Source organism: Marmota flaviventris, chromosome 4 (genome assembly GCF_047511675.1).
Source record: "Marmota flaviventris isolate mMarFla1 chromosome 4, mMarFla1.hap1, whole genome shotgun sequence".
NCBI lineage: Eukaryota > Metazoa > Chordata > Mammalia > Rodentia > Sciuridae > Marmota > Marmota flaviventris.
Genome location: NC_092501.1, coordinates 5,795,629 through 5,820,337, shown reverse-complemented (window position 1 = coordinate 5,820,337; position 24,709 = coordinate 5,795,629). Strand labels below are relative to the sequence as shown.

The 24,709-nt window shown below is 47.8% G+C and overlaps 1 protein-coding gene across 2 annotated transcripts in view; it reads right to left on the bottom strand.

The window, feature by feature from the left end:
- Window positions 1-24,709, bottom strand: part of C4H10orf90 (chromosome 4 C10orf90 homolog) — a 183,930-nt gene that overhangs the window by 62,719 nt on the left and 96,502 nt on the right. For both annotated transcript variants that reach the window (XM_027930287.2, XM_027930288.2), the window contains exon 3: window positions 3,476-3,567. In XM_027930287.2, the coding sequence (XP_027786088.2) occupies window positions 3,476-3,567 (92 nt within the window). The remainder of the gene's footprint in view (window positions 1-3,475; window positions 3,568-24,709) is intronic.

Here is a 24,709-nt window from a genome sequence, read left to right as displayed (position 1 = left end):
ATTATCCCTTCAAAAACTCCAATCACCAAACACAATCACTTTCTGAGGTGCTGGGGGTTAGGACCAGGAGAACTGGGAGGAGGGGTCCGATTCAGCCCATCATAGAATATAACACATCATTTTGAGTCTGGGAAATTAAAGAGACGAGAAAGAGTGGTTGATGTTCCTAAGTCACCTGCTACTTTGAAAACTAGGCAAATTTAAAAAGTAGTCCCATCTTTTATAGCAAGCACCTTCCCAAATCAAGCTATTTCAGGGTGACACTCCATCTGCTTTTTAGATTGGGTTAACTAAACGTGGCTTTGTAGAGAGATTTCTTTCATCTAGAATAAAGTTAACTGATGTAAGGTTTGATTTGAAAGGACGAAGAAAATCATCTCATATTTAAAGTAGCACATTCAAGGTTGGAGACAGGTCAGATGAATAGTCGGGTTTAATGTCTTGCTTCCTCAGCAAACCATCCATTGCATGACCATCACTGACCAACACAGCTCTACATTTTCTTTCTCATAGATGCTGTTTTAAGTATTGATTTTTTTAATGTCTCAAACATGATTTTGTAGAGCTGGTAACTGCTTTTATAGTTTTATGCTTTTTATTGACCGCTTTTAACTTTATATTTATGCCATAAGGCATATTACTAAGAAGGGCAACATTTCATAAATTGAAATAAGAAAGAGATAAGAGGTGGGTGATCAGAGAAATCAGATCCTGAGGCACTGGAGTGAGGATGCCTCTATTCCTGTAGCAATTTATTTCTCCAAAAGATAAGCATCTAATCCGATCTGTACCTTTGAAATCTGTATTTTTCTCCATGATACAATTCTTTCCTTTTCCACTGCTGCTCTGCAACCTACAATGTCTTTCCCATACAGATTCTCTGGATACATCTCCCCACAGGTACTCTGCAGCAGTTACCCCCACACCTGCTGCAAACTGGCTTGGCCCTGCAGGGTGAACCTAGAATCATACTAGGTAATTCAGCAACCTAGCAGCATTTCATCCAGAATGTAAGAGCATTTCAGATGAGTGTGTCCACTCTGGTAAGAAGCAATGGGGAAACACAACTTTGAGATGAATGGAAAAATCCAAGCTCTCCTCACTCCTCATGGTGAACATCGTCTTTCCATGCAGTTACTACAGACTAAAAACTGCATGATAGACAGCAATGGAAAGCTGGTGAGAATTCCCCCCGCCAATATTTTCACTGTGGTACAAATACAATTTTCCATCTTAACCATGTTTAAGTGTTCATTTATTTTGGTGACAGCCATCACTACACTCATCTCCAGAAATCTTTTTATCTTATAAAATTAAAACTTGTATGTGTTAAACAAAAACTCCCCATTCCCTCCACATCACAGGTCCTGGAAAGCATCAAGAAAAATGCCTCTTAAAAGGTAAATCCTGGTACCCACAACTGCAACTTACAGCTAGCATCAATTAAAAATAAAAATTATCAATAATTTAAATGCCATGGAAAATTGTTTTGCAATAAAAGACAGCTATGGAAATCGATATACATTATAGTCTCAGACTTTTGTCAAAACAAACATGGGGAAAATAAGGAAATGTCATACACACATATATTTCCTTATTTATGTATGTCTGTATTTTCCTAAGTTTGCAGAGTTGTCATTTTATTACCAGGAAAAGTTAAAAAATTTTTAGAAGACGACTGGTCTCCATATTTCACTCCTTTTAAATAAGCACTTGGCAGAAGAGGTGCCTTCCTATCATTGCCGTGGCTCTGATGCATTGTGGAAGGGAAAGCCATCAATCTTGCACAGGCTCTGGAGAGAGGCAGAGACTGATGGCACTTGCCCAGGCAGGGCATCTGCTGGCGTGTTCTATCATCCCACAGCCGCCTTCAGACATGCACAGGCATAAGCTTTAAAGGCTCAAAGTTAGGAGGGAAACTTGAAAGTCACACTACCCATCAAATTAGATGATCCAGGTCCTTCCAGGGTAGGCGTTTAGAAGGCATGGTTTCCGGGACCCAGCTGGGTCATGGATGGCCCTGTGCTGGTTCAAGTGTGTGCTCCAGGGATCCAGCCCCATGGCTCCAAAGAGCTACATCATCATTAATGACCAGAAGCTGATTCATTTTGACACCAACAAGAAAATACTAAAATCTGCCAGCCCGATGTGAAAGGCAGGTGGGAAAGATGATCAGCCGGCATCTTTCTTTTAATAAAAGAGCAAACATCCATCTCAGCAGTGCCCCTGCCCACCCTCGATCCCGCCCCTCCCGGCATCTCTTCCCAGCCAGGCTCTCAAGGATCTGCTGCTCCTCCTCCTCATTTTCCTTTCTCAGTCGGGGATCCTGCTCCTGTTCCCCGGAAACAAGTCGATGGCAGTGGCATGTTTACATTCTGAGACGGTGAGCTCAGCGCTTCCTGCAGGAAGACGTTCATGTCCATGACTGAATATCATGACCCAAGTAGCATCCTTTTTCCATATTGTGGGATTTGGGGCCCGTGGTCCCTGAGGGACATGTTGAGCTTTATTAAATGCAGAGCTAAATCAAAGTGATATTTGAGCCGAGTATTTTGGGGAAAAAAAAAACCATTTTAACAAATATGTTTAATAGTTGAATCTGCGATCATAGGATGATTTTATGATTCTTTTTCTCTTAGAATTACAAAAGTTGGCAACAGAGTATTGATTTGTGACAGACAGCAGATGTCTTGTAAACTGTAACACCTGGGACAGGTCTCTAAGGTGAGACCATGCATACTTTTATGTTCTGTTAACAGGAACAAGCCTTCCTATGTGACAATCCTGCAGAGCAAGTTAAGAACAGGAGCCCGGAGCCAGACAGCTTAGGAGAACAAGATTTGGGACAAGTTAAATGGTGAAGCTTTGTTTTCTCATCTGCAAAATGGGTACAACACTGTCTGCCTCCCAGTGTTGGCAGAGGGATTAAGTGAGTCAGTTGATTAGATGGTGTGGCATGTGATAAGGTGACAATATTAACCACTGTGTGCAGAGCTCTTTGTTCTTTGGAATCTGAAATGTTTTGTTGTCTAAATATGACCCCGAATTTTCTTTCCTGCTTCACACCACTGACACGTTCTGTAGTTGAAACAACCTATACTAGCCTGTTAGATTTCAAAGCATCTCTTCCTGATCTCAAAAAAAAATGGTAGACAGAATAATATCCCAACACACACATACACTCTCTCTCTCTCTTTAACACACTAATTTTGCTTTAAAATTGAGGTCAATCACCATATTCTTCTATGATACCACCAACTTAAAAGTTGTTGGTGAAGATTATAAAGGATTATTAAATACACAGTGTCCACACTCATGTAGCAATTCTCAGTCTTTGGTGGTTAACTACTGTGCTGCATTAATTCAAGTTTAGATTAAACAAAACTAAAATGCAGACACGTCTCCAGGAGGCCAGTGATCACGTTTCATGGTCAAGTGTGCTTGGCTGACAGCTCCAGTCACCAACGCGTGTTACCTTGGGGAAGTCCGGTTTCCTCTCTAGAACATCTGATTGGAGATTCCGAAGGGCAATTGGATTGTTAGGACTGCAGTGGTTGTCCCTTGGTCCTAGACAAAAGAAGATAATATTGCTACATTTAGCACATGTAAGGATAAAATGGAATATATAACTTTAACTTTACCATAAAATTTAATGTGCCCTACTATTTTATACTAGCCCACAGTGAATCTAATACATTCCAACCCGTGAGGAAGTTTTGTATATTCCCTCATGTATCCGTCTCCTTTCCATTTACAATCTCACAGTCCATTATTATTTGGTTTGTTAGACTGCAAGATTTCTTCCCCCCACAGCTGTTTATGTATCATAGTCAGAATAACTCTATCACATCCTCCAGCATCCTGAGTTTATGGCCAGCAGAAGAGAAAATCACACCTCCAGATTGCCCAGCACCACTGGAGTTCACAAGGAAGAAAAATCCTGGCGATCCAGGAGACTGAGGCAGGAGGATTGTGAGTTCAAAGCCAGCCTCAGCAACTTAGTGAGGCCCTAAGCAATTCAGCAAGAGTCTGTCTCTAAATAAAACATGTTAAAAAGGAGGTGGGGGTGGGGTGGGAATGTGGCTTACTGGTTAAATGCCCCAGGTTCAATCCTTGGTACCAAAAAAGAAAAAAAAAAAAAAAAAAAAAAAAAAGAAGGTAGAAATACAAGACCAACCTCCATCCAATCTCTTAATGCTACCATAATTGCAGGGGCCACGTGACTCAGACACTGCTATTAAAACCCTTCTAGGGCATCTGTAGATGACTTTGGAGAGTGCCATGAGACGTGTGTGTGTGTGTGCAACCCCACAAGCATTTCTACCAGGACAGCTCAACATGGATGCAGCTCCAAAGCTTCTCAGCCTAAACTTCCTTTCCCATAAATCTGCACTCCTGACTCCTGCAGCCCTGAGTAGACATGGGGGTGGGGGGGGGGGGAGAAGCACTCTGGAACAGAAGTCAGATTTCCAACTCTGCTGGGGCCTCAGGCAAGACAGAGCCAACCTTAGCTACCCGCCCTGAGCAACAACAACCCGGAAGATGTCACGTGATGTTGGCAAGACTGCTCCTGTGGGAGTGTGAGCCAGACAGGAAGCCCCATGCAGGGAGGAGTCTGAGCAGGGCTGGAGGCCCAGTCCCCACACCCCATGGTCGTCTTTCGCCTCCACAAGGAGAAAGTGGTTGTTCAGAAGGCTACAATGATGGCCTCCAACTGCTGGTGCCGGCATGAGGAAGAGGAGGTTTCAGGGAGTGGCCTCTACACTGGAGCCCTACATCAGGAGCTGGGGTGGCCGCGTGCGCCTGTAAACACAGCTCCTGGGAGGCTGAGACAGAGGTCAAAATGGAGGTCAGCCTGGACATCAAGGCGAAACCCCATGACCAAAAAAGAGAAGGTTTATTAGCAGTTTTAGACAGAATTTAAAGCATTTTATGGAAAAAAATGATATGCTACAGCATTTTCAAGTTGGTAGGTTTGCTAAGGGGTCAGTCAGGTCATGGATGGAGAGAATTTAAAGGGTCACCATTGTTCCATTCAAAGCCTGGCTGACTCACTTTGTCCTTGGGTCTGTCAGCGCTAGCCTAGATGTGTGGTTCCATCTGTGGCTGTCAGGGAGGGAGGGAGACGGTCATCCAGGAGGATGTGTCCAGATTGCTTTCGTGAAAAGCACACGTCGGAGACCTTCCAGGTCTCAGGGATTCCTGTGCACAGTCCCTGTGTCTTGAACTGGCAGTAAAGCTGAAGGAGACAGAAACCATCTGGCTCTGGTTTTGTGCCATTGTGCATGGGTAAGGACTTCAGAGTCTGCACAGCCTTTGGGCCCAAACAGGTCTGGGTCTGATCCAGCTCAGACCTGAGCTGACCTTCAGTAAATGAGCTAAGTGCCCTCTCTGAGCCTCTTCATCCATAAAATGCAAACAATAACACTGCCTGCAAAAATGCAGCCTGTCCCTCAGTGTGCTGAGGAACCATTTGAAAGCTCTGGGCAGAGATGGGGCACGAGGCCAGCGTTCCACGAAGGGCACCAGTTGCAGGTGTTAATGTTCACGGTCAGGGCAGCCCTCCCAGGGCACAAGTAGTCACGTGTGTGGCTTTGGGCAAGTTACAATCAAGCCTAGTTCCTCGCACTGAGGTGTAGATAGTGACGGGTCTCCATCATATGTTACTGAGAATGATTAAGTGAAGCAACCGACCGGCCCTGGGTGCCATGTGCAGAACCTAACACTGTGCAGTGAGCACTCGCTACTGGGATGCGATTCATCAGGAGCAGAGAGGAAGGAAACAGCCACACTCGGTTCATCAGGAGCCATGTGTGTTTCCTGTGGCTGCTGGAACCAGCGATCACAGCACACGGGCATGGTCCTGCAGTGCTGAAGATCGGGAGCCCAACAGAGGTCCCACCGGCTAATACCAAGGTGTCAACAGGGCCGTGCTCCTTTCTGAAGGCTCCAGGGGGATCCTCTTCCCTGCCATCAGCTGCCACGTCCTCCAGCCTCTGTTTCCACTGTGGCAACTCCTTCTCTGCCTCCCCCTAACGAGGACTGTGGATCTGATCGAGCCCACCTGATAATCCAGGTACCCTCTCCATCTCAAGGTTGTTGATCCCATCACATCTGCCCTTTTGTCACAGAAGGTCATGTATTCACAGTTCCCAGGACTAGGACACATGATATCTTTGGGGATTTTTCTCGCCCACCACAGTCTGATTGGGGAGATTCAGGTAGATGCATTGGTTGGAATGTGGGGTCTTTAAAATAATGTCGTTCATATAGCAATATGAAGAAGCACTTAGAATGTAAAGTTTATGGAAAGCCTCTGAACCACATTTAAAAAAAAGGTGGGGGGGGGGACCTACAAAAACAGTAAAATGGTCACTGCAAGAAATCGCCCTGGTTAAAACGAACTGGCAGCGGGTGCGGACCCTGAGCAGTGCAGGATAAATACCAGTAATAATAATACTGTAACCCAAGTTCAAATGAGAGCTGTGTGATCTGTATAATTCACTTAACCCCATTGATATGGTTTCCCACCTATGAAATGGAGATAGGGAGCTGGCGCTGTTGTGCCCGGCTCAGGTCCCCTGTGCTGGGGGCCGCTGCTCTTAGGAGGTCACTATCAGTATCTCCTGGCTCCCCCTCCTCTGAGAATGATTCTGAACTGTGGACAAAAAGCCCTAACAGGTATCTGCTCTAGAGCATACACCAAAGGCCAGAGGATGGGCCCTTTTCCTCCCTGTGAAGCCTTCCTCACCTGCCCGTGGGCTGCTCCTGAAGGGGCGTCCCCACCCCTACATGCCCTCAGTCTCCGCCACAGGCCATGCTTTCTGTATACCAACCTGAGGACATCAACAAAGGCGGCTGGGAGGAAGTGAGACAGCATGGGCGGCGAGGCCCCAGGCTGAGAGGCAAAGGTGGGAGACGCTCTTTCCTCCCTGGGACTCTAACAGGAAGTCACAGCTGTGCTGCCCTAAAGCACCTCCCAGGGATCTTCCAGCCAAGCAACTGGGAGTGGGGGGGTAGAGGGAGAAGACACTTAAATGGCCTTGTCCCTGTGTGAATTTAGACAAAAGTAGAAGGGGGCAGGAGGAGGGGACAGAGCCCTAGCAGAGGTCCAAGGGAAACATGGCAATGTCTCAAGGTCAAGATTCCCGCAAAATCCAGGAAAACCCAGCCTATGTGGAGATGAGCCAGCCACGCACAGATGAAGCCCAGCCTGTCGCCCAGGCCGGGGGCTGTCTCCACAGAGCCAGCAGACAAGCACCACCGGGTATTGCCTAATGACCAATCCATCAAGGACGTGCGGATGCCGAGCTTGGAGCCCCCTTCCCTCCAAGCTGGGCCACTGGTGTCAGAAGCCTGGAGGACACCCGACTCCCACCTGTGGGACCTGCATGGCCTGCCCATGTTTCTAGTCTTACAGCAACCAAGGATCACTCTGAAATTTTCACTCTACCTTTAATAACATCCCTTTTTTCTTTTGTAAAACAGATGTTTCTCGAGAGAATGACTTTTCAAATTTAAATGCAATCAGTCATCTCTGTGAGGTGTGATGCTGTCGACTCCCCGAAGCCTCTGGAGAGTCTTTTATCTCTGACTTAGAGAACATGGTGGATTCCTGCCTGTCTGCCTCTGGCCTGCTAAGTCCTGCTTGCTTTGGTGGCGTCTCCCTGACAGCTGCCCCTGTCTGGGCAGACCAACTGTGCGCACAGCCCTCGGACTGGCTGCCTCCCGGGTCACCTCCAACTCAGCTCTTCAAGGGAGAACAAAGCCCCCTTTCTTCTTCCTCCTCCTGGGTCCATCACCTTGGGGAGCCACCACCACCTGTCCACCACTCAAAGGCCAACAGAGTCCCCTCTGCACCCCTCCCTGTCCTCCCTGCAGTGCCCACCTGAAGCCAAGGCTGGTTTTGTATTGAGGAGAAGGTCTGCTCATGGTATCAGTGACCTCCCCATGCTGCCTGGTCTTAGCAAGGTCACAATCAGTCTGGTGACCCCAGCAGCTGCATCTCCTGGCAGGTTTGTCAAACCCCTTGACATGGCCAGTTTGTGACTTTGTGGGGGTCACCTGCTTCCTCAAAAACTCTTATGCAAGAAAACATTTTGCCCCCAGAACAGGGCCCATGAAACATGGAACATGTGTTCCCAGGATGGGAACCTTATAACAAGCTACCTCCCCCTGGCCGCACTCCTCACTCCCCACGCACACAGTATGAAGTTTCCTCCTCTGGCAAGGACTTCCTGATACACCTCCACCTGCAGCCCCCAAGCTGTGCTGGGGCCTGCACTGTCTCCTGGGGCTGCCACAACTAATTACCGCAAGCCAGTGGCTTACAGCCCCAGGGATTTATTCTCTCAGTTCTGGGGCTGGATGTTAAGTCAAGGTGTCCGCAGGCTCACACTCCCTCTGGGGGCTCTAGGGGAGGGGCCTTACTTGCCTCCCAGCTGCTGGTGGTTGCCGACATGAGTGCTCCTCGGCTGGTGGAAGCCTCACTTAGGTCCCATGGGTGCACTTGCCTGGAAACCTCTCTCCTAGACACTGGTTGTGAGCTTTAATAAGGTCTGGTCTCATCCTAACTTGATAACATCTGCAAAGACTCTTCCTCTCCATGAGGTCATACTCGCAAGCCTCAGAGCTAGCTAGGCCTCACACACCCTCTGGGCAACACAATTCAACCACGCCAGCACCCCAGCGTCCTTGCCCCACCATGGTCTTTAGAGGACATCTCATCCTCCTCCCTTCCCGGGCCCAGCACGGTGGCCAGCCAGCTGAAGGCACTTAGGTTGAGGATGAATATGTTATTTATATTTGGATATCTGCAGGGGAATCAGAACATACCTTTCTCATACAGTTTGAATATATTCCATTGATGTTTCAGAGCCATTTTAGACAGATTCAAAGGCCTTTAAATGACAAGGATGTGCTTCATAAACAAACAAAAAGCAGCCACAGTTTACATCTGTAACTACGCTTGGAATGGGCCAGGCCCCAACCTTCCACCCTGGGCCACAGGGCCTCAAGCTTCTGGGTGTGATGAGGTCACCGGAATGTTTGCATGGTAACCAGAGGGGCACGGGCCATACAGGTGCCCCTGCTTGACAGCAGGAAGAGCAAACTCCACTCAGGCACGCAGAGGAGGCTTCTCTGACAGGCAACGCAAGCTCGAGTGAGCCTCAGCGGAAAGTTCTCTGCAGTGCGCTCAGCTGTGGGCCAAGGAGCTGCCTGGGCACTGCCTGCTCTCAGAGGAGCGTCTCTCTTCCCACCCTGGCCACGCTGCTTTAGTTTCCATCTATTTTGATGATGCTGGTTCCCTTGTCCGGCAGCAGTTAGTTGGTCTGAAAGCATTAGTGTACCCAGACAACAACCCGATGCTAAAATGTTCAACCCACTTGCCAGCATTGTTGACAAGCAAGTTTAAGTAGCTGGGCAACGTGGTCTAGTCGCTGCACGAGCATCATGAATGATCAGTTTTCACACAATCTAAAAAAATCTTTGACACTAAGTTATAATGAATATTGTCTTATGATTTATATGCAACTAAATTTGAGGTGACAGTAGTCACCCTGTTATCTCAGGGCATATATCCCAAGACCCCCAAGTAGAGCCCCAAACTGTACACAGCATCTAACTACAGATATTATGCTTTTCCTTATGGATATTTATAATAAAGTACAGTTTATAAACCAGGCACAGTAAGAGACTGGTAAAAATAATTGATAATAACAAGGAACAATTATATATATATATATATATATATATATATATATATATATCTCAAAACTTTTAAAACCTGTGAATTATTTCTGGCATTTGCTCCTCTATGAAAAAGAAAGACTGACATATGCTTTGAGGGCCTGGGAAATATTAAATGTGTAAATCAAGGTTTTCACAGGCTCCTTGAGTGGGAGGCTTTCACACAGTGGGCTTGCACATAGTGGGCCCTCCAAAAAGTAGAATGCATTAATATCCAGTTTCACATATAAATTTCATCTTTCCCAGAACATTATGGTGTGTAATACACATGTTTTAAAAGCCTGTGTGCTGAATTTTGTAGCCCCCAGGGGCTCTAGCTGACGGAGGCCCCTGGAACCCGAGGCACAGTCCCCTGGTTCTTGGTGTCAGGGCAGCATCCTGCCTGCTCCCACTTGGCTGGAGCATGGGTCTCCTCTGGGGACAGGCAAGCCCCCAGATTAAGGACTGTGGGCAACCCAGCATGCTGGGGCACCTGGAGCCCGGAGCAGCTGCAGGGCCTGTTCCCGCAGGCGTCCTTGTCACCATGCCCCAGCCCTGGTGCAGCCAGGAGTCCCTGAGAGCCTTGTCCACGAGGCCCTGCATCAGGTGCCTGGGGTCAGTGATGAAGGCAGCACAGAGGTCTGTCCTCTGAAGAGCTCACAGCCTGATGGGGGAAGGAGACAAAAGTCTTTTCAACACAATGTAGATTTAATCATTTCCTCTCGGGGGTTGGTAAAGCACACAGGATGCAAAATTTACCACTCAGTCATCGTCAAGTGTCTGGTTCAGTGGCACTGAATGCTCATTGTAGTGCACTGTCATCATCCTCCTCCAGAACCTTCTCCGCCTTGCAAAACTGAAACTCTGTCCCTACTAAACCATAGCCCTCATTCCCACCTCCCCATCTGTGATGCGAAGACCTGCAGGGCTCTGCCCAGCTCTGCCATGGGGTCCTGTCCGGCCATGGCCAGGCCAGGGGGTAGGGGACTTGGAGAGAGGGGGTGTGGGGCAGCATGGGGGTCTCCACTTGAGCTTGCTCCTTTCATTAAGTGGAAAGTGGCGTTGTGCATTGGGGGGCACTCCCGTCTGAACAAGAATCATTATTACTGCATTGTTTGCCGCTGCAAGAAGGTGCTGGTAGGAAATTGGGCCAAAAAGAGGGAACCCCCACCCCGAATTCAGCCCAAGTGAGACCAGGCTGCAACAGGATGCCATGGTCAGACTCAGTGGCCGGGCCACTTTCTGCAGGATGAGCAAGGGCGACTATCTGGTGCTCGTTCAGGGCTGTGGGATGACCAGCTCACCTGGGAGAAAAGTGGGACAGCCTGGGATCCTCTTGCAAATGAGGCCGCAGCGAGAGCCCAGGTGTAAAGCCACATGTCCAGTGGGGCCCGAGAACTCGTTGGCTCAGGGTTCATTATGGAAACAAGACGACAAAATATTCTCCTAAAATGCAGGATGGATTTCCTATGCAAGTGCCATGTGACCTTGACTGTGGGACTGTGAGCCTCCTAGGTCTCCTCTGTTCAGAGTAGTGAGTCTGGAGCCTGGAGCTGGAGGCTGGGAGACCCACGATTACAGGCTCCTGCATGAGCGGGAGCCATGAGGCTGGCCTAGCATCTGAAAGCCCAGATTGTCAATCTCTCCTTGTAAGAGCCACTAGTGGCACACTGCACATCGGGGGTCCAGGGACGGTCACTGTCATGGACCAGAGCTGAGAGCCCAGCATCAGAGAAACATCTCAACCTGGAGGTGCCCGCCCACTCTGCCATTAGCCAGTATCCCCACTTAGAAACCCAAAGGGGCCTCTCTACAACACTCTCAGCAGCTCAGCAGCTGCACGAGACAATTAGACCCAGGCTCTGTTCTCCCCTGGGGAGTTTTCCTCCTGAGTTCTTGGGGCTTTGGTTGTTGTTACTGTTATTGAATGTAGCCAAGCTCTCAGCACTTCCTGGGCCCTGCTCCCTGCCTCCTGCACACAGAACTCACCTGCGCAAGAACCAAGGAAACCATCCCCTTAAATGTGCAGGCACCCAAGGACCCAAGGCTGCTGAAATCCCCAGGTATCCACACCTACCCCAGTGCAGAAAGGGGACAGAGGCTTAGGTAGGGGAAAGGGCGTCCAAGAAGCCACAGCTGGGAAGGGGCAGAGGCAGCCTGGCTCCAGCAGTCTGACCAAGGCCCCAGATCTATGACTGTCTGGTTCTCTTCTGACCACATCCCTCCCTGCAGGGCTGAGCTGCTCTCTCTCCCTCTCCGATTGAGCTTTATTGAAATGTAATGGACATAGCATAAAGTATCTCTGAAAAGGGTACAATTCAGTGGTTCCAGAACATTTTGATCATCCCTAAAACATGCCCCACACCTATTTATTCCCTTCAATCCTCTTGCCCCAGTTCCTGGAATTCACTAACACACTTCTTCTCTGTGTGTTCTCCTATGCTGGGCATTTCAGATAATGAGATTCTGTGACATGCAGCCTTCTGGGCTGGGCTTGCTTTACTTATGATCATGTTCATGAGGTCCATCCATGTGTAGCACACATCAGGATTTTGTTCTTTATCATAGCCAAATAATATTCCATTGCATGGACATGCACATATTGAGCCTTTGTCACCTGATGGGATCAGGGTAATAACCACTTTTTGGTTATGATGGATAATGACACTATGGATACTTATGTACAAGTTTTTGTGTGGAAAAACACATGTGTACCTAGGAGTGGAACTGCTGAGGCATGTGGCAACTCCATATTTAAACTTCTGATGAGCTGCCCAACTGTTTTCAAAAGGGACTGCAGCATTCTGAATTCCCAATCGTGTATGAGGAATTCAGAATTGGCCAACATTTGGTTTTGCCCACGTTTTTGATCATGGTCGTCCTGGTGGATGTGATGTGATATCTGCTTGAAGTTTTGGCTTTTGTTGGTTGGTTTGTTTGTGTGTGTGTTTTAAGGACACAAACACTGGGCCATATCCCCAGCCTATTTTTTGTTTTTTTATTTTGAGATAGGGCCTCACTAAGTTGCTTAGGGCCTCTCCAAGTTACTGAGGCTGGCTTTGAAGTGGCAATCCTCCTACATCAGCCTGCAGAGCCTCTGGGATGACAGGTGTCACCACCACACCCAGCCCTTTGTGGTTTTGATTTGCATTCCCTAAGGATCAATCCCATCCAGTGTCTTTCTGTGTGCTTACTGGATATTTATCTTCTTTGGACAAATGTCTATTTCAGATCCTTTCCTCATTTCAAAAGTTTGTCTTTTCACAGAAGCTACAGAGAAAGATGCCTAATGATGCCTCCCTACCCACCCCACCCCACCCCGGCCCAATGGGCACAGGGACCAGGGAAAGGCAACATTACGTAGCCATGTGCTTGGACTGATACAGGCTTCGAAGGCTAAGAAACTATTATTGAGCTTGAACCTAGCTTGACCACCTACAAGGTTTTGACAAGTGTATGAGTCATCTAACTTCCCTATGCCTCAGTTTCCCCATCTGCTAAACAGGGATCATGACACTTTTTATTGGAGCTAAGAGATGTGACCCATAGAGAGCCCTGAGCACACTACCGGGCATGTTGGAAGCACAAGGCACTTATTTATTTCTGCATCTACTGTCTACACAGCATCTAGACACTGAGGTTGCAGCAATGAGCAAACAGGGCAGAAAAATCTCTGCCTTCATGGAGCTTAACATTCTCAAAAGGGTTAACGATGCTAATTATTATTATGATTTAACACTTTTGCTCCTAGTTGCAAAATAAGTAGCCACTCATCAGAAACTAGAATGACAAGATAACGGAAGTTGCACTAATGAGCTTTATAGAGAAATGAAGCATTAGCATCAGTAACTGTGCTCTCTGCCAGCTCCGGTGTGAGAACTGAGCGCAGACTCAGAACCAGAGCCACTCCACCTGTAATCCCAGCTACTCAGGAGGCTCAGGCAAAAGGGTTGTGGGTTCAAGGCTAGCCTTAGGGATTTGGCAAGATCCAGTCACAAGGTAAGAAATAAAAAGGGCTGGATCAGTGGGAGAGTTACAGTCCTGGGAAGAAAGACACAGAAATGGGGATTTAGTATAAAGCTGAAGGAAAAGGCAGCGTATTGCTTCAGAAGGAACACAAGGGACTGGCCGAGAAGAACTGGGATCTGGAAAGAAGCCCTCAGACAAGTGGAGACATGGAAAAGCAGGGAGGCAGCAGGATACCAGTGGATGTTCCCATAAAAACCAAACCATACACAATGTGTCCTGCCAGGACAAGCAGCTATGATCCTGAAAACCCAAACCCAATGCCTACTCCCAACCAAACCCCCACATCAGCTGCAAATAACCTTCAACCTCAAATGTGAAAGCAAAACTTGAAAAACTTCTAACAGGATAAAATAGCTAATATTCACACAACCCTGAGAAGGAAGGGCGCCTCGAGGGTGATCCCACAGCATCTAAGGACTTTGTTTGGGTGCTTTCTGATGGTGAGTGGATTCCATGAGGAGAGGGGGTCAGCCACAGATGGTACATCTGGGCCCCACGGAGCAGGCTGACAGCAAAACTGATGTAAAACTCCTATAAATTAATCTGAAGAAGACCAGCAACCAGTGGAAAAGAGACAAAGACTAGACAGGTTGATCAAAAGAGAAATAGTAAAGAGAGAAATGCAAAGTGAGATCACCACTGGAGGCTGTTTCATACCTGCCAGGTTTGCAAAAGAAAAAAAAACAACAACCATGCGATACCCTGGTGAGGACACGGCACCTGGGGCTTCTCTTCTGCTCATGGCCACTATGAAAGTCAATGGTAAGCAGGGGATGGGACACCCACCAATCCAGCGAGTCTCAAAAACCAGCACTCCATGGATTGTAAGAGGGACCATTTTTTAAAAGTATCGCCAAAGAATTTAAAAAGCTGCAAATTATATGCTAAGATGTCATTAACTTTTTCTGAATTCAGATACATTAAATATAAAATTAAAAAAAAATACATCTTAAACAAAATAGACACAGTATGTGCATTTAAAAAATTCCTGCACATTTGCACTGGGATATACAAGACTGTTCCTAGCATCATTGCTTTTAATGGGATTTAAAAAAGAAATATGAGAAACAACCAAAATGTTTTTTAGCAGGAGAATCTACATGTAAGTTGTGAGCTATTCATTCCTCTATCAAGAATGAAAGTTGAACAAACTGGAGGTAGGCATATTAATGAGGATAACACAAAAGCAAATCGGAATAAGGACAGAAATCAATGAAAAAGTCATAGAAAAAAATCAACCAAGTAAAAAATCTGGTTCTTAAAAACAGTCAGCAAAATTGATCAAGAAAAAAGATTTAAAACCCACAAACAGCCATTGTTAGGAATGCAAAGGGTGGCAGCATCATGAAGCCTTCAGACGCAAAGAGGCTGATGAGATATGCTATGCATCATTTCTATGTAAATAAGTTCAATGAAAACAGATGCTAATTGCTTAAAAAATACCCCTTACCAAAATGACACAAAATGACACGGAACGTCTTCTAAGTCCTGTATCTGTTAAAGGAATTGATTTGATATCAAAGGCCTTCCTTTACCAGCCCAAGAGGGCTCCCGGATGGCTTCCCGGGAGGTGGAAATGAGGCTGGAGGGAAGGAGGTAGAAGATAGTGCACTGAGCCAGGAGCCGCAGGCACACGTAGGAAATGGGGGTTCTGCAAACATTTGATAAGAAACAGGTTTCGGCTGCAGAATCCTGGAAAGCAGGAGGCCAGCCTGACTCTAAGAGCAGAACCTGGTAAAGACATACAAGGAGAATAGCATCAAGAGGAAAAGACAGCTTAGGCATCTCCCCAACGCAGACCAACAGCCCCAACGGTGATTTTGGCCCCCAGGAGCCATTTCTTGGTTGTCACCATATGGGACGTGGTGCTGTTGGCATGGAGGGAGTCACGGCCATGATGCTGCGAACGTCCTAGACACACAGGGAGACCTCCACAACAGAGGCCCCGGATGCTGACAGTTCTGCAGATGAGGGATCCTGACAGGAGCACAGAAATTCTTAACAAAAAAATTATCAGACAGAATCCGACAGTACCTAATCGGGTCCGCTCACGCTGGCCACATCCTTTTCCTCCGGAACAGGGGAACAGGCTGGGACGGCCGGATATCCCACTGGGAGAAAGGGCGCCAGAGAACTCCACCTCCCACTAGCTGACTGGAGGCAAATCGCTGACTGACCCAGCCTGGAGCCACAGCTCTCAGAAGACAGCACGTCAGGACAGCCTCGGGAACCATGGGGGGCAGAGCTCTCCTCCACCATACCCAGAAAGGAACAGCCACAAAGGAAAAATTAAAGATGATTCGACTCCATCCCAGTTAGGAATGGTCACCAGGAGAGAGGGTGAAGGCGAACCACAGACAGGGCAAAGCACTCGAGAGCCATCCTTCCCTGAAGGGTCAGCCATCTGGGATATTTGACAAGTGACTCACAGCCAGACAACCCAACACACAAGGGAGTTAGGAGCACCCCACTCCTCCCGGGGGGCTGTACCCAGGCAGCCCCCTCAGCGCGCTGGCCCTGCTCCTGCAGACTGGCTCTGGGTGGGGACGGGCTTCCTCCCACCTCCCAGGGAGTGTCCCTGGGCCTCAGCTCCTTCCTCCCAGCCCAGCCTCTTGTCCCCTCCACTCGTGGCTCTGTGCTTCCAGGAGGCCACCTTCCTGGCCAGTGGCTGGTGTCCCATCTGCATCTTCATCCCACGCCCATCCCTCGGTCCCCAGAAGCCATGGGGCAAACAGCACTCCTCCTCTCTGAGGTTTGGCCTGGGGGCTTTACAGGGCTTGATCACGGTGGGGAGTGGGGTCTGGGTCATGGGAAGAGGGAAGGTTGTGTGCAGGCAAGTGCTACCACCCATGTCACTCAGTGCTCTGGCTGCGGACTGAGTTCTGGGGTTCGCCCTGAGTGTCACAGGCAACATGCTCACCCTTAGGTCTCTTCCCAGCCATGGTGTGCACAAGTTAGCCCTGAGAACTCGAGGTCAAGGGCACAGCTTTCCCACGTCCTCTGAACACAGATGCAAGCCCTTCTCAGTTCAGGGGGAGTCTGCCTATCATTTGTGGGTCAGTTCAGAACATTTCCTTCCAGAAGCTTTGTCCCCAGACAAAATATGCCATTTATTCTGGGTCCCAGCCCACCTTGTGCTGTGGAGATTGGGGTTGCTCCCTGGATGGAGGTGTAGGGCCCCCACCTTGTGCCCCCAGAGCCGAATCCGACCAGGTACAGCAGACCAGGCAGCGGCGTGAGCTCAGACACTGGAGGATGTGGCCCCCTCTCCAACTTCGGCAGGGAGCCTCTGACCTGTTTGCCGTCTGTGGACTGAGGGTGCCCAGCACACAGCCTTTCTGGAATTCCTACTACTTAGAAAGCTCTTGGGCAGGTGCAGGGCACATGGCAGAAGCTAAGCAGTGGCCGCTGCTAACAGGGATAGAGAATTTAAAGTTTGCTGAGCTGGGCTGCATGACCGCGCTGGGTCTCGGAGGACGGCCAATCCGAGTGCTCAGATGGCGCTTTTCCTTTGAGACCAGGACCCCCGAGGGAGCTGTGGCCAGAGTAGACCAGAACCAAACTGCAGGACCTTCCAAGAGGAGGAGGAGGACAGTCAAGAAGGCCTGGTGAGAGAGGGACTGCCAGCCCTAGGCCAGCCCAGGCCACCTCAGGCCGTCTCTAGCCCTGCCACCAGCTCCCTCAGGATGCCCCTGCATGACACGGCCAGTATGAGGGTCCCAGCCCTCCCTGAGGCAGGGGGCTTGGCTGCTGGTGCCCCCTGGTCCACATGCTCACATTCTGGGCTTCCACATGAGCCTCAGAACTCCCACATTTCATGGCCAGCTGCTCCTCTGATTCCGTCACTTGAGAATTTCTGGACACTTCTGCCGTCTCATTTTCTCTGGTGCCAACGTCTGTCTTTCTTTGCAGGGCCTGCTCTGACCTTCACGACTTCCCCCTCCAATTCTCTGAGTCCTTAGGCTCTGTCCCAAAGCTGTCTGTCCTGCCAGGCAAAGGCTCCTGCAGAGTGTGGGAGACATGGTTCCCCCTTTCACAGGTGAATCGGTGTCATATACCAAGACCAGGGAGCACTTGCCGCTCTCCGGGAGGTCGATGGGCCAGCTCTCCTAAACCTCTCACTTCCAGAGGCAGATGAAGAGGCACCGGGGTCCTGCAACCTCTGTCTTTCTACTAGGAATGTCAAAGGCCCAGACGTGAGCTCTGGGCTTATTGGCTCGTCCTGCTTTTCCCTCCCCTTCAGCAAGTTGAAAAATGGGGAGCAACCTGTGGGGCTGGACATGCTCAGAAAGCTCCTGTCCGCCCTGCATCCACCCCCAGAGGGAGGCAATGTGCTGGGTCTCCGCTTGCGCTCCCCCTGCCAGCCTCTGCGGATGGATGTCAGTCGCCCCATCAGCCTGGTCCCCTGGGAGCCACTGCCGGCCTGGCTCCTGGAAGGAGCCGAGAGGGGCGGCTGCTCAGGGCATCTGAGACCTACTCCTGGAAGAACCACGGATTATCACTGTGGCCCTGGAAAATCGTAAAACAGATTCCCAAATGTATTGCTGCATTCTTAATAGATTCCTCTTACAAGACTGTAAAGCATGAAGCCGCACGCAGAGCTCTATCAATCAAGAGCATTGTTGGAAATTTCTGGGTGCAAAGGAAATTGTGAGAAAAGTATTCACAATTTAAAGCCATGGCAGCAGAGATTCTGAGATATATATATATTTATATGATATATATTGCAAGCAAAAATGGTAATTTTTTTTTCATTTTTCTTTAATTTATCTTGGATCTTCCTGTTGGAAATAAATGTGTAGAAAATATGGCCATTTCTTTCCTGGGTGACAGAGAAGCATTCTCCTTCTGCCTAGTCAGTCAGGCCTCTCCCTCCAGAACTTTCTCATCAGTGAGCACAGCATGAATAACAATGAGCCATAAACCCCACGGGAGGCAGAGGTGCCCTTGAACTTGCAGCACCTGACTGCTCAGCTGGGTCCACGTCAGGAGCAAGAGCTAGCGACCTGGCCAGCAGAAGCTCCCTCCAGGAACAAGCCAAGCCTTCACCACCGAGAGTCATCATTCATGACAGCTGGGGCAGAACCTCCATTTGTACTGAAGTTTCCTCTATTAGACTGGAATAAAGAGACAGCACCCTACAGGGCCATGGGGTACAGGAGGGCCACGGCTGCAAGAGGTCATCTCCATAGGCTCACGTTATGAGTTTCCCAAAGGGCCTGGGTAGTGGGGTACTCCATGGGAATCCATGGGCCTCCTCGGTCAGGGTCTCCCCTCTGGGTGGAAGCTTTTCCTAGGACTTTGACCTTGGGGAAGGGCAGGTGGTGGGAGCAGGAGGCAGGGTCCAGCCGGGAAGCGTTCTTCCTGTCTCAGCAAGACAGGGACGACTCCTACTGCTGCTCTCAGCAATCAGCCCTGGCCTTGCTGCTGTCCAGGGCCTCAGGGAAGAGCAAAGAGCACAATGGCTCTCATCTGAGCACCAGGTGGCTGTGAGGAGCTTGGCTACACCCCACCTAGTCCTCATGGTTGCCCTGTTCAGTGGGGGTGGGGGGATATGGCCCCCAGGTTAAAGAAAAGGAACCCCACACTCCCATCAGCTGAGGGACTCACTGAGAGAGAGGAATTCAAGCCAGACCTGCCACCACCAAACCCACGGCCCCCCACACTAGGCTGGCCTCCAGGAAACACCAGGTCCTGGCCCTGGGCTTGCTTCATGGAGACCCCACATCACACACCAGTGAGCAAGGCTGTAGTTGTGCTTTTACACACAAGACTGCTCTTGGATCCATTCACAGCCCTGCCTGCATCTGATAAAAGCATCTCCTGTTCAAAGGAGCCCTGAAAATCCCCCAGGGAGAGGCCTGGCCCGGGTCAGAGGCTAGGGGTACTTGGTTGTGCAACCCTGGTATTTTCCTAAAACTCAAGGCTACTGAGGACTGGATTTGGCAATTCAGTCACTACCCTGCCTCTGCCTAGGAACCTGCAATAGAACACCCGAGATCAAACAAACCCAGGAAAGTAAAAATAAAGAGGACTGTAAGTGGGTTTCCCGTTTATCTTCTTTTCCAACAAAAGATAACGGGTAATTGCTTTTTTATCACTAGCACTTGAAATTTGAAAGTAAAGAAGGAGCGAGGAGGAGGCGAGGCTCCATATCAGCCCACGCTCTGTCGCGTAGATCCTCAAGGTCCACTTCTGCCGAGGACCTACGTCAAGTCCCTGATGCTCTAACACAATTCAATAAGGAACACGGCCAAGGTACAACAAAGAAATGTCAACCACATCATTTCCAAGAGGAGGGCTTCCTGTTCTGATCACACGCATAAATCCACCTCCCCTGGAAAGAAGGAGCAGTAAATCGCCATCGATTCTCTAATGTAGCCTTTACCTAAGAAGGGATGTTTGGACAAGGGGAATGACGAGGTCTGTGGCCTTCCCCAGACAGGAGTGCAATTACCTATTAATCTAGCCTCCCAAGCCCCTGCTGGTCACCTGTCTGCCCTGAAAACAGAACAACTCAAATGGACATGGCTGCTGCCTCGAGCTGCTGAGGCGGCCAGTCCTTGGAGGGCTGACCAGGGTGACACATAGTAAGTTCGTGTCTGAGCCGAACAGAGTGTTTCCCTCCAGTGTTGACAGCCTTGGATTCCACACTGCCTGGCTTGACAGACATGAACTCTCTCCTGTCTACCAAATTCTCAGGGAGCTCAAGAAATTCTGCAGTCTAGCAGAGCGTTGTGTCTAGAGGCGATTCCCCAGATTTTAATGCATTTTTGGAAATTTGAAATTGAAAATGCTTATAAGATGTTGTTATGGGTTGAATCAAGTCCCCTCAGAATTCCTACCTTCAAATCCTACCTAACTTGCAGCACCTCAGGCTGTGACCTTACTTGGAGAGAGGAACTTAACAGAGGTGATCGAGTTAAAATGAGGCTATTAGGAGGGAGCCTAATCCAATATGACTATGGTATAATAAGGGAAGATCTGGAGGCAGGTCCACATACAGGGAGAACATCGCAGGAAGATGCCTGCAGAGATTTGGTGATGCTTCTATAAGCCCAGGAGCCCCCCGATAGGCAGTAAGCCACCAGAAGGCAGGGGAGAGGAATGCAAAAAATCCAATCCTGCTGTCACCTTTCTCAGATTCTGGCTCCAGAACCAGGAGTCAACACATTTCTGATGGTCAAACCACCTGATTTTTGTGGAACTTTGTCACAGCATCCCTGGGACACTTAAACAAAGATGTTCCCATTGCCATGAGTGGTTCTAGGTGATCAGTTCCCTTTCTCTGTTAGTTATTTAACAAATAAGGAAGCTGTGGTTGGGAGAAGTCAGTAACTAGGTGCACATTCCGAAGCTTCCAAACACAGAGTAAGGATTCAAACCCAAGTGGGAGTGTCTGGAAGCCCATGGTCTCCACCTGTGCCCTCTGCCTCCTCAAGAGGCAGCCTCCAGCATGCACAGTGAGGTGGTTCTTCCAAAGTAAATGCAGCAAAACCACCTGCTAACCAGGCCCAGGCAGCCCAAGGCCATGGCACTACAAAATGGTTCATATGTTGACGGAGGCATGTGGCCAACTGAGCTGGAGCCAGGAGCTGGTCCTTGGCTGACAGGCAAGAGATTCCCACTGCAGAAAACTGAGCCTGGAGCTAAGTCAGTTTTGAAGTTGATTAAACCCCCGCAGCTCCAAGGAGAAAGGAGCTGGAGGCAGCCGCTGTGTCCCTTCATTGAGCAGCACAGCAAGGAGGGACCTTTCCACCCCAATGCCTCGGGGGACACCTGGGAAGTCCTTCTACATGGGGAATATTCAGCAGCCCTGGTGTACTTTGGGATAGTGCATTTAGCAGGAAAAGCAAACCCGTTGTGAATGGAGTGAAACATCCTCACCATGGTTCTGTTCGGCAGCAGAGGAGAAGCAGAATTTCAATAGAAGGCCCACAAACGTGTGTGTGCATGCCTGCGTATGTGTGTAAGGATTCTTGTTAGCAGAACCTCTGCTACTGTACTGTATGAATGCACAAAGAGGAGGACCCCTCTTTCAAGGAGGACCCCCTTCAGGTACTGCTGTTTAAAATGAGAGCCCATATAAATAAATGCATTTTAGTTCACACAGACCTTCAGTCAAATTATGAAAATAAATTCATTCCATTACCATAGTATGAATGGGCTATGGTTTGAATAGGAGGTGTCCCCTGAAAGCTTCCGTGCAGGAATGTTCAGAGATAAAATGATGAGATTCCGAGAGCTGTAATCTAATCAGTGGGTTAATCCATTGGTTAGATTAATAATTAAAACAGATTAATGGGTGGTAATTATAGGCTGGTGGGGGGGGGGGCATGAAGGAGAAAGTAGGTCACCAGGGCATGCCCTTGGAAGTTACAATTTTGTCCCTGGCTCCTCTCTGCTCCCTGGCTGCCATGAGCTCAGAAGCTTCCCTCCACTGCACCCTTCCACCATCACGCGCTCCCTCACCTCAGGCCCCAAGAAGTGGAGTTGCCCAACCACGGATTAAGAAGACCTCCAAAACCTAAGCCCAAAGTTAACTTTTCCTCCTCTAAGTAGTTCTTCTCAGATATTTTGGTCACCATGAAGAAAAGCTGACTAACACAGAATAAAATGGGCAAATATTAAAATCTAGAATAAAATGTGAAATAAAGCCAAAGAAGTATAATGCTCATTTTGTGATTTCTACAAACTGGGCAAAATGTCAAAAACTGATATATTCTGAAAAATTTACAAATTCGCTTTTTTTCCCAGCATATAATTATTAAACATGTTACATGACCCATGGATTTTTCACAATTTCACCTAAACAATGAGTTTCCTGTGCTGAAATATTAAGTTCCAAATGATACCATGTGAGCAGCCGGGAACTGCGAATGCATTCCCAGGTCTACGGGTGAGACAGGCAGTGAGAGGAGAGGAAGGGTTCGAGGTGATGCCCACAGGGCTGCAGAGGACGGCTGTCCACCTAGAACAACTAGAGCCATCCACAGTAGGGAGTCTAACCGGAGTGACAGCGACCTCCAAGAGGCCCCGAGCAACAGTACTGAAGAGCACCAACACTCAATCAGAAAATGCCAGATGAAGAGAAACGCAATAATAACAAACTGCACAGCATCTGGGCACACGGCTAACACCGACGAGCAGTACCCATGTCAAGGGTGCGATAAAATTGGAAATTAAGGACCAGGTCCCTGGGTGCAAAAGCAAAAGTTATGAAGATCATTCTGTCCAGATTCTTCTCTGAAATTTCTTGCTTCCTCCAGAATGTGACAATCAGATTCATGAATTTATATGGACGGAAGAAGGCAGAAGAACAGCCAAGACAATTTTGATGGCAAGACAATGGAGAGGGATGTTGCCACCCTGCAAATCACAGCTTAGTCTACAGCGTCTTAATGACAATAATGCGGTCTTGGCACAGAAAGAGATGGGTGGATCAGAAGAACAAAACAGAGAGTGATTTCTAAGAATGCGTGTTTTTAAGAATTTAGTTTACAAAAGACGTTTCAAACCAAAGGAAATGGTTCAGCATGTAATATTTGTAGTCCATTGTGGAATAAAATAACGTAATGGTCTTTACTGAAAACCATACACAAAACTAAATTTAAGATGAACTAAAATCGTAGCGCACGCCTATAATCCCATTGGTTCAGGAGACTGAGACAGGAGGATCGTGAGTTCAAAGACAGCCTCAGCTAAAAACGAGGTGACAAACAACTCAGTGAGACCCTGTCTCTAAATAAAATACAAAATATGGCTGGGGATGTGGCTCCACGGTTGAGTGCCCCTGAGTTCAATTCCTAGTACCTCCCTTCCAAAAAAAGTGAAGATTATACAAACAAAAGAACATTTTTGGAAATATTGAAAGTCTTTCTAAATAAAGAAGACAAAATACACAGAAGGCATACAACTGGACTATAAAATAATGAGCAACTTTTATACAACAAATGTCATTTCATAAAAACATTACAAGATGAGCAATAGACTGGAAGAAAATATTAATATCCAGCCTATAAAAGTAATTCCCAGACTAGGGTTGTGGTTCAGTGGTAGAGCACTTGCCTAGCATGTACGAGGACCTGGGTTCAATCCTCAGCACTACAAAAAAATGAATAAAATAAAGGTATTGTGTCCAATTACAACTAAAAAATTATATATTAAAAAAAGTAATTCCCATGGTCCTATTAGAAGGAAACACTTAAGTTACAAATTATTTGAATATGTACTTCACTGAAAAATAAATATGAGATAATATTTATTAAAAAGACACTAAAGCTATTTAGCAATTTAGAGAAATATAAATGAAAACAATAATCTGAAGAAAATGTATTAAAAGCATATCTAGTCATCAAAGCACATTATCAAGAAATTAAAAAGGTAATTTACCGAATGGAAGAAAACATTTGCAAATGATGTATCTCGAGGGTTTAACATCCAGAATACATAAAGAACTCTTACAATGCAATTATAAAAAGGTAAGCAATTTGATTTAAATACGGGCAAAGAACCTCAACAGAAATTCTCCACAAAGATATTCAAATGGCCAACAAGAACATGAAAAGATGTTCAATGTCATTAGTCATTAGGGACTGTAAATCAAAACCGTAATGGGAAACCGCTTGACTCCCACTAGGAGGTTATCATGATACCAAAACAAAACAGAAATAACAAGTGTTGGTGAGAATGTAGGGAAAGGAAAACACACCCATTGCCGGTGTCATGGAGGAATACGGTGCAGGGAGCTGCTGTGGAAAAGAGTTTGGCAGTTCCTGGAACAGTTAAATACAAATCACCTTATGACCACATGACGTAGATACAGACCCTAAATAACAGACAGCAGGCACTAGACAAACGCTCTTACAAAAATGTTCTTACCAGCACTGTTCACAAGAGCCAAAAGGAGCCGACCCCAAATGCCCATTGACGGATGCGTAGATACACAGAT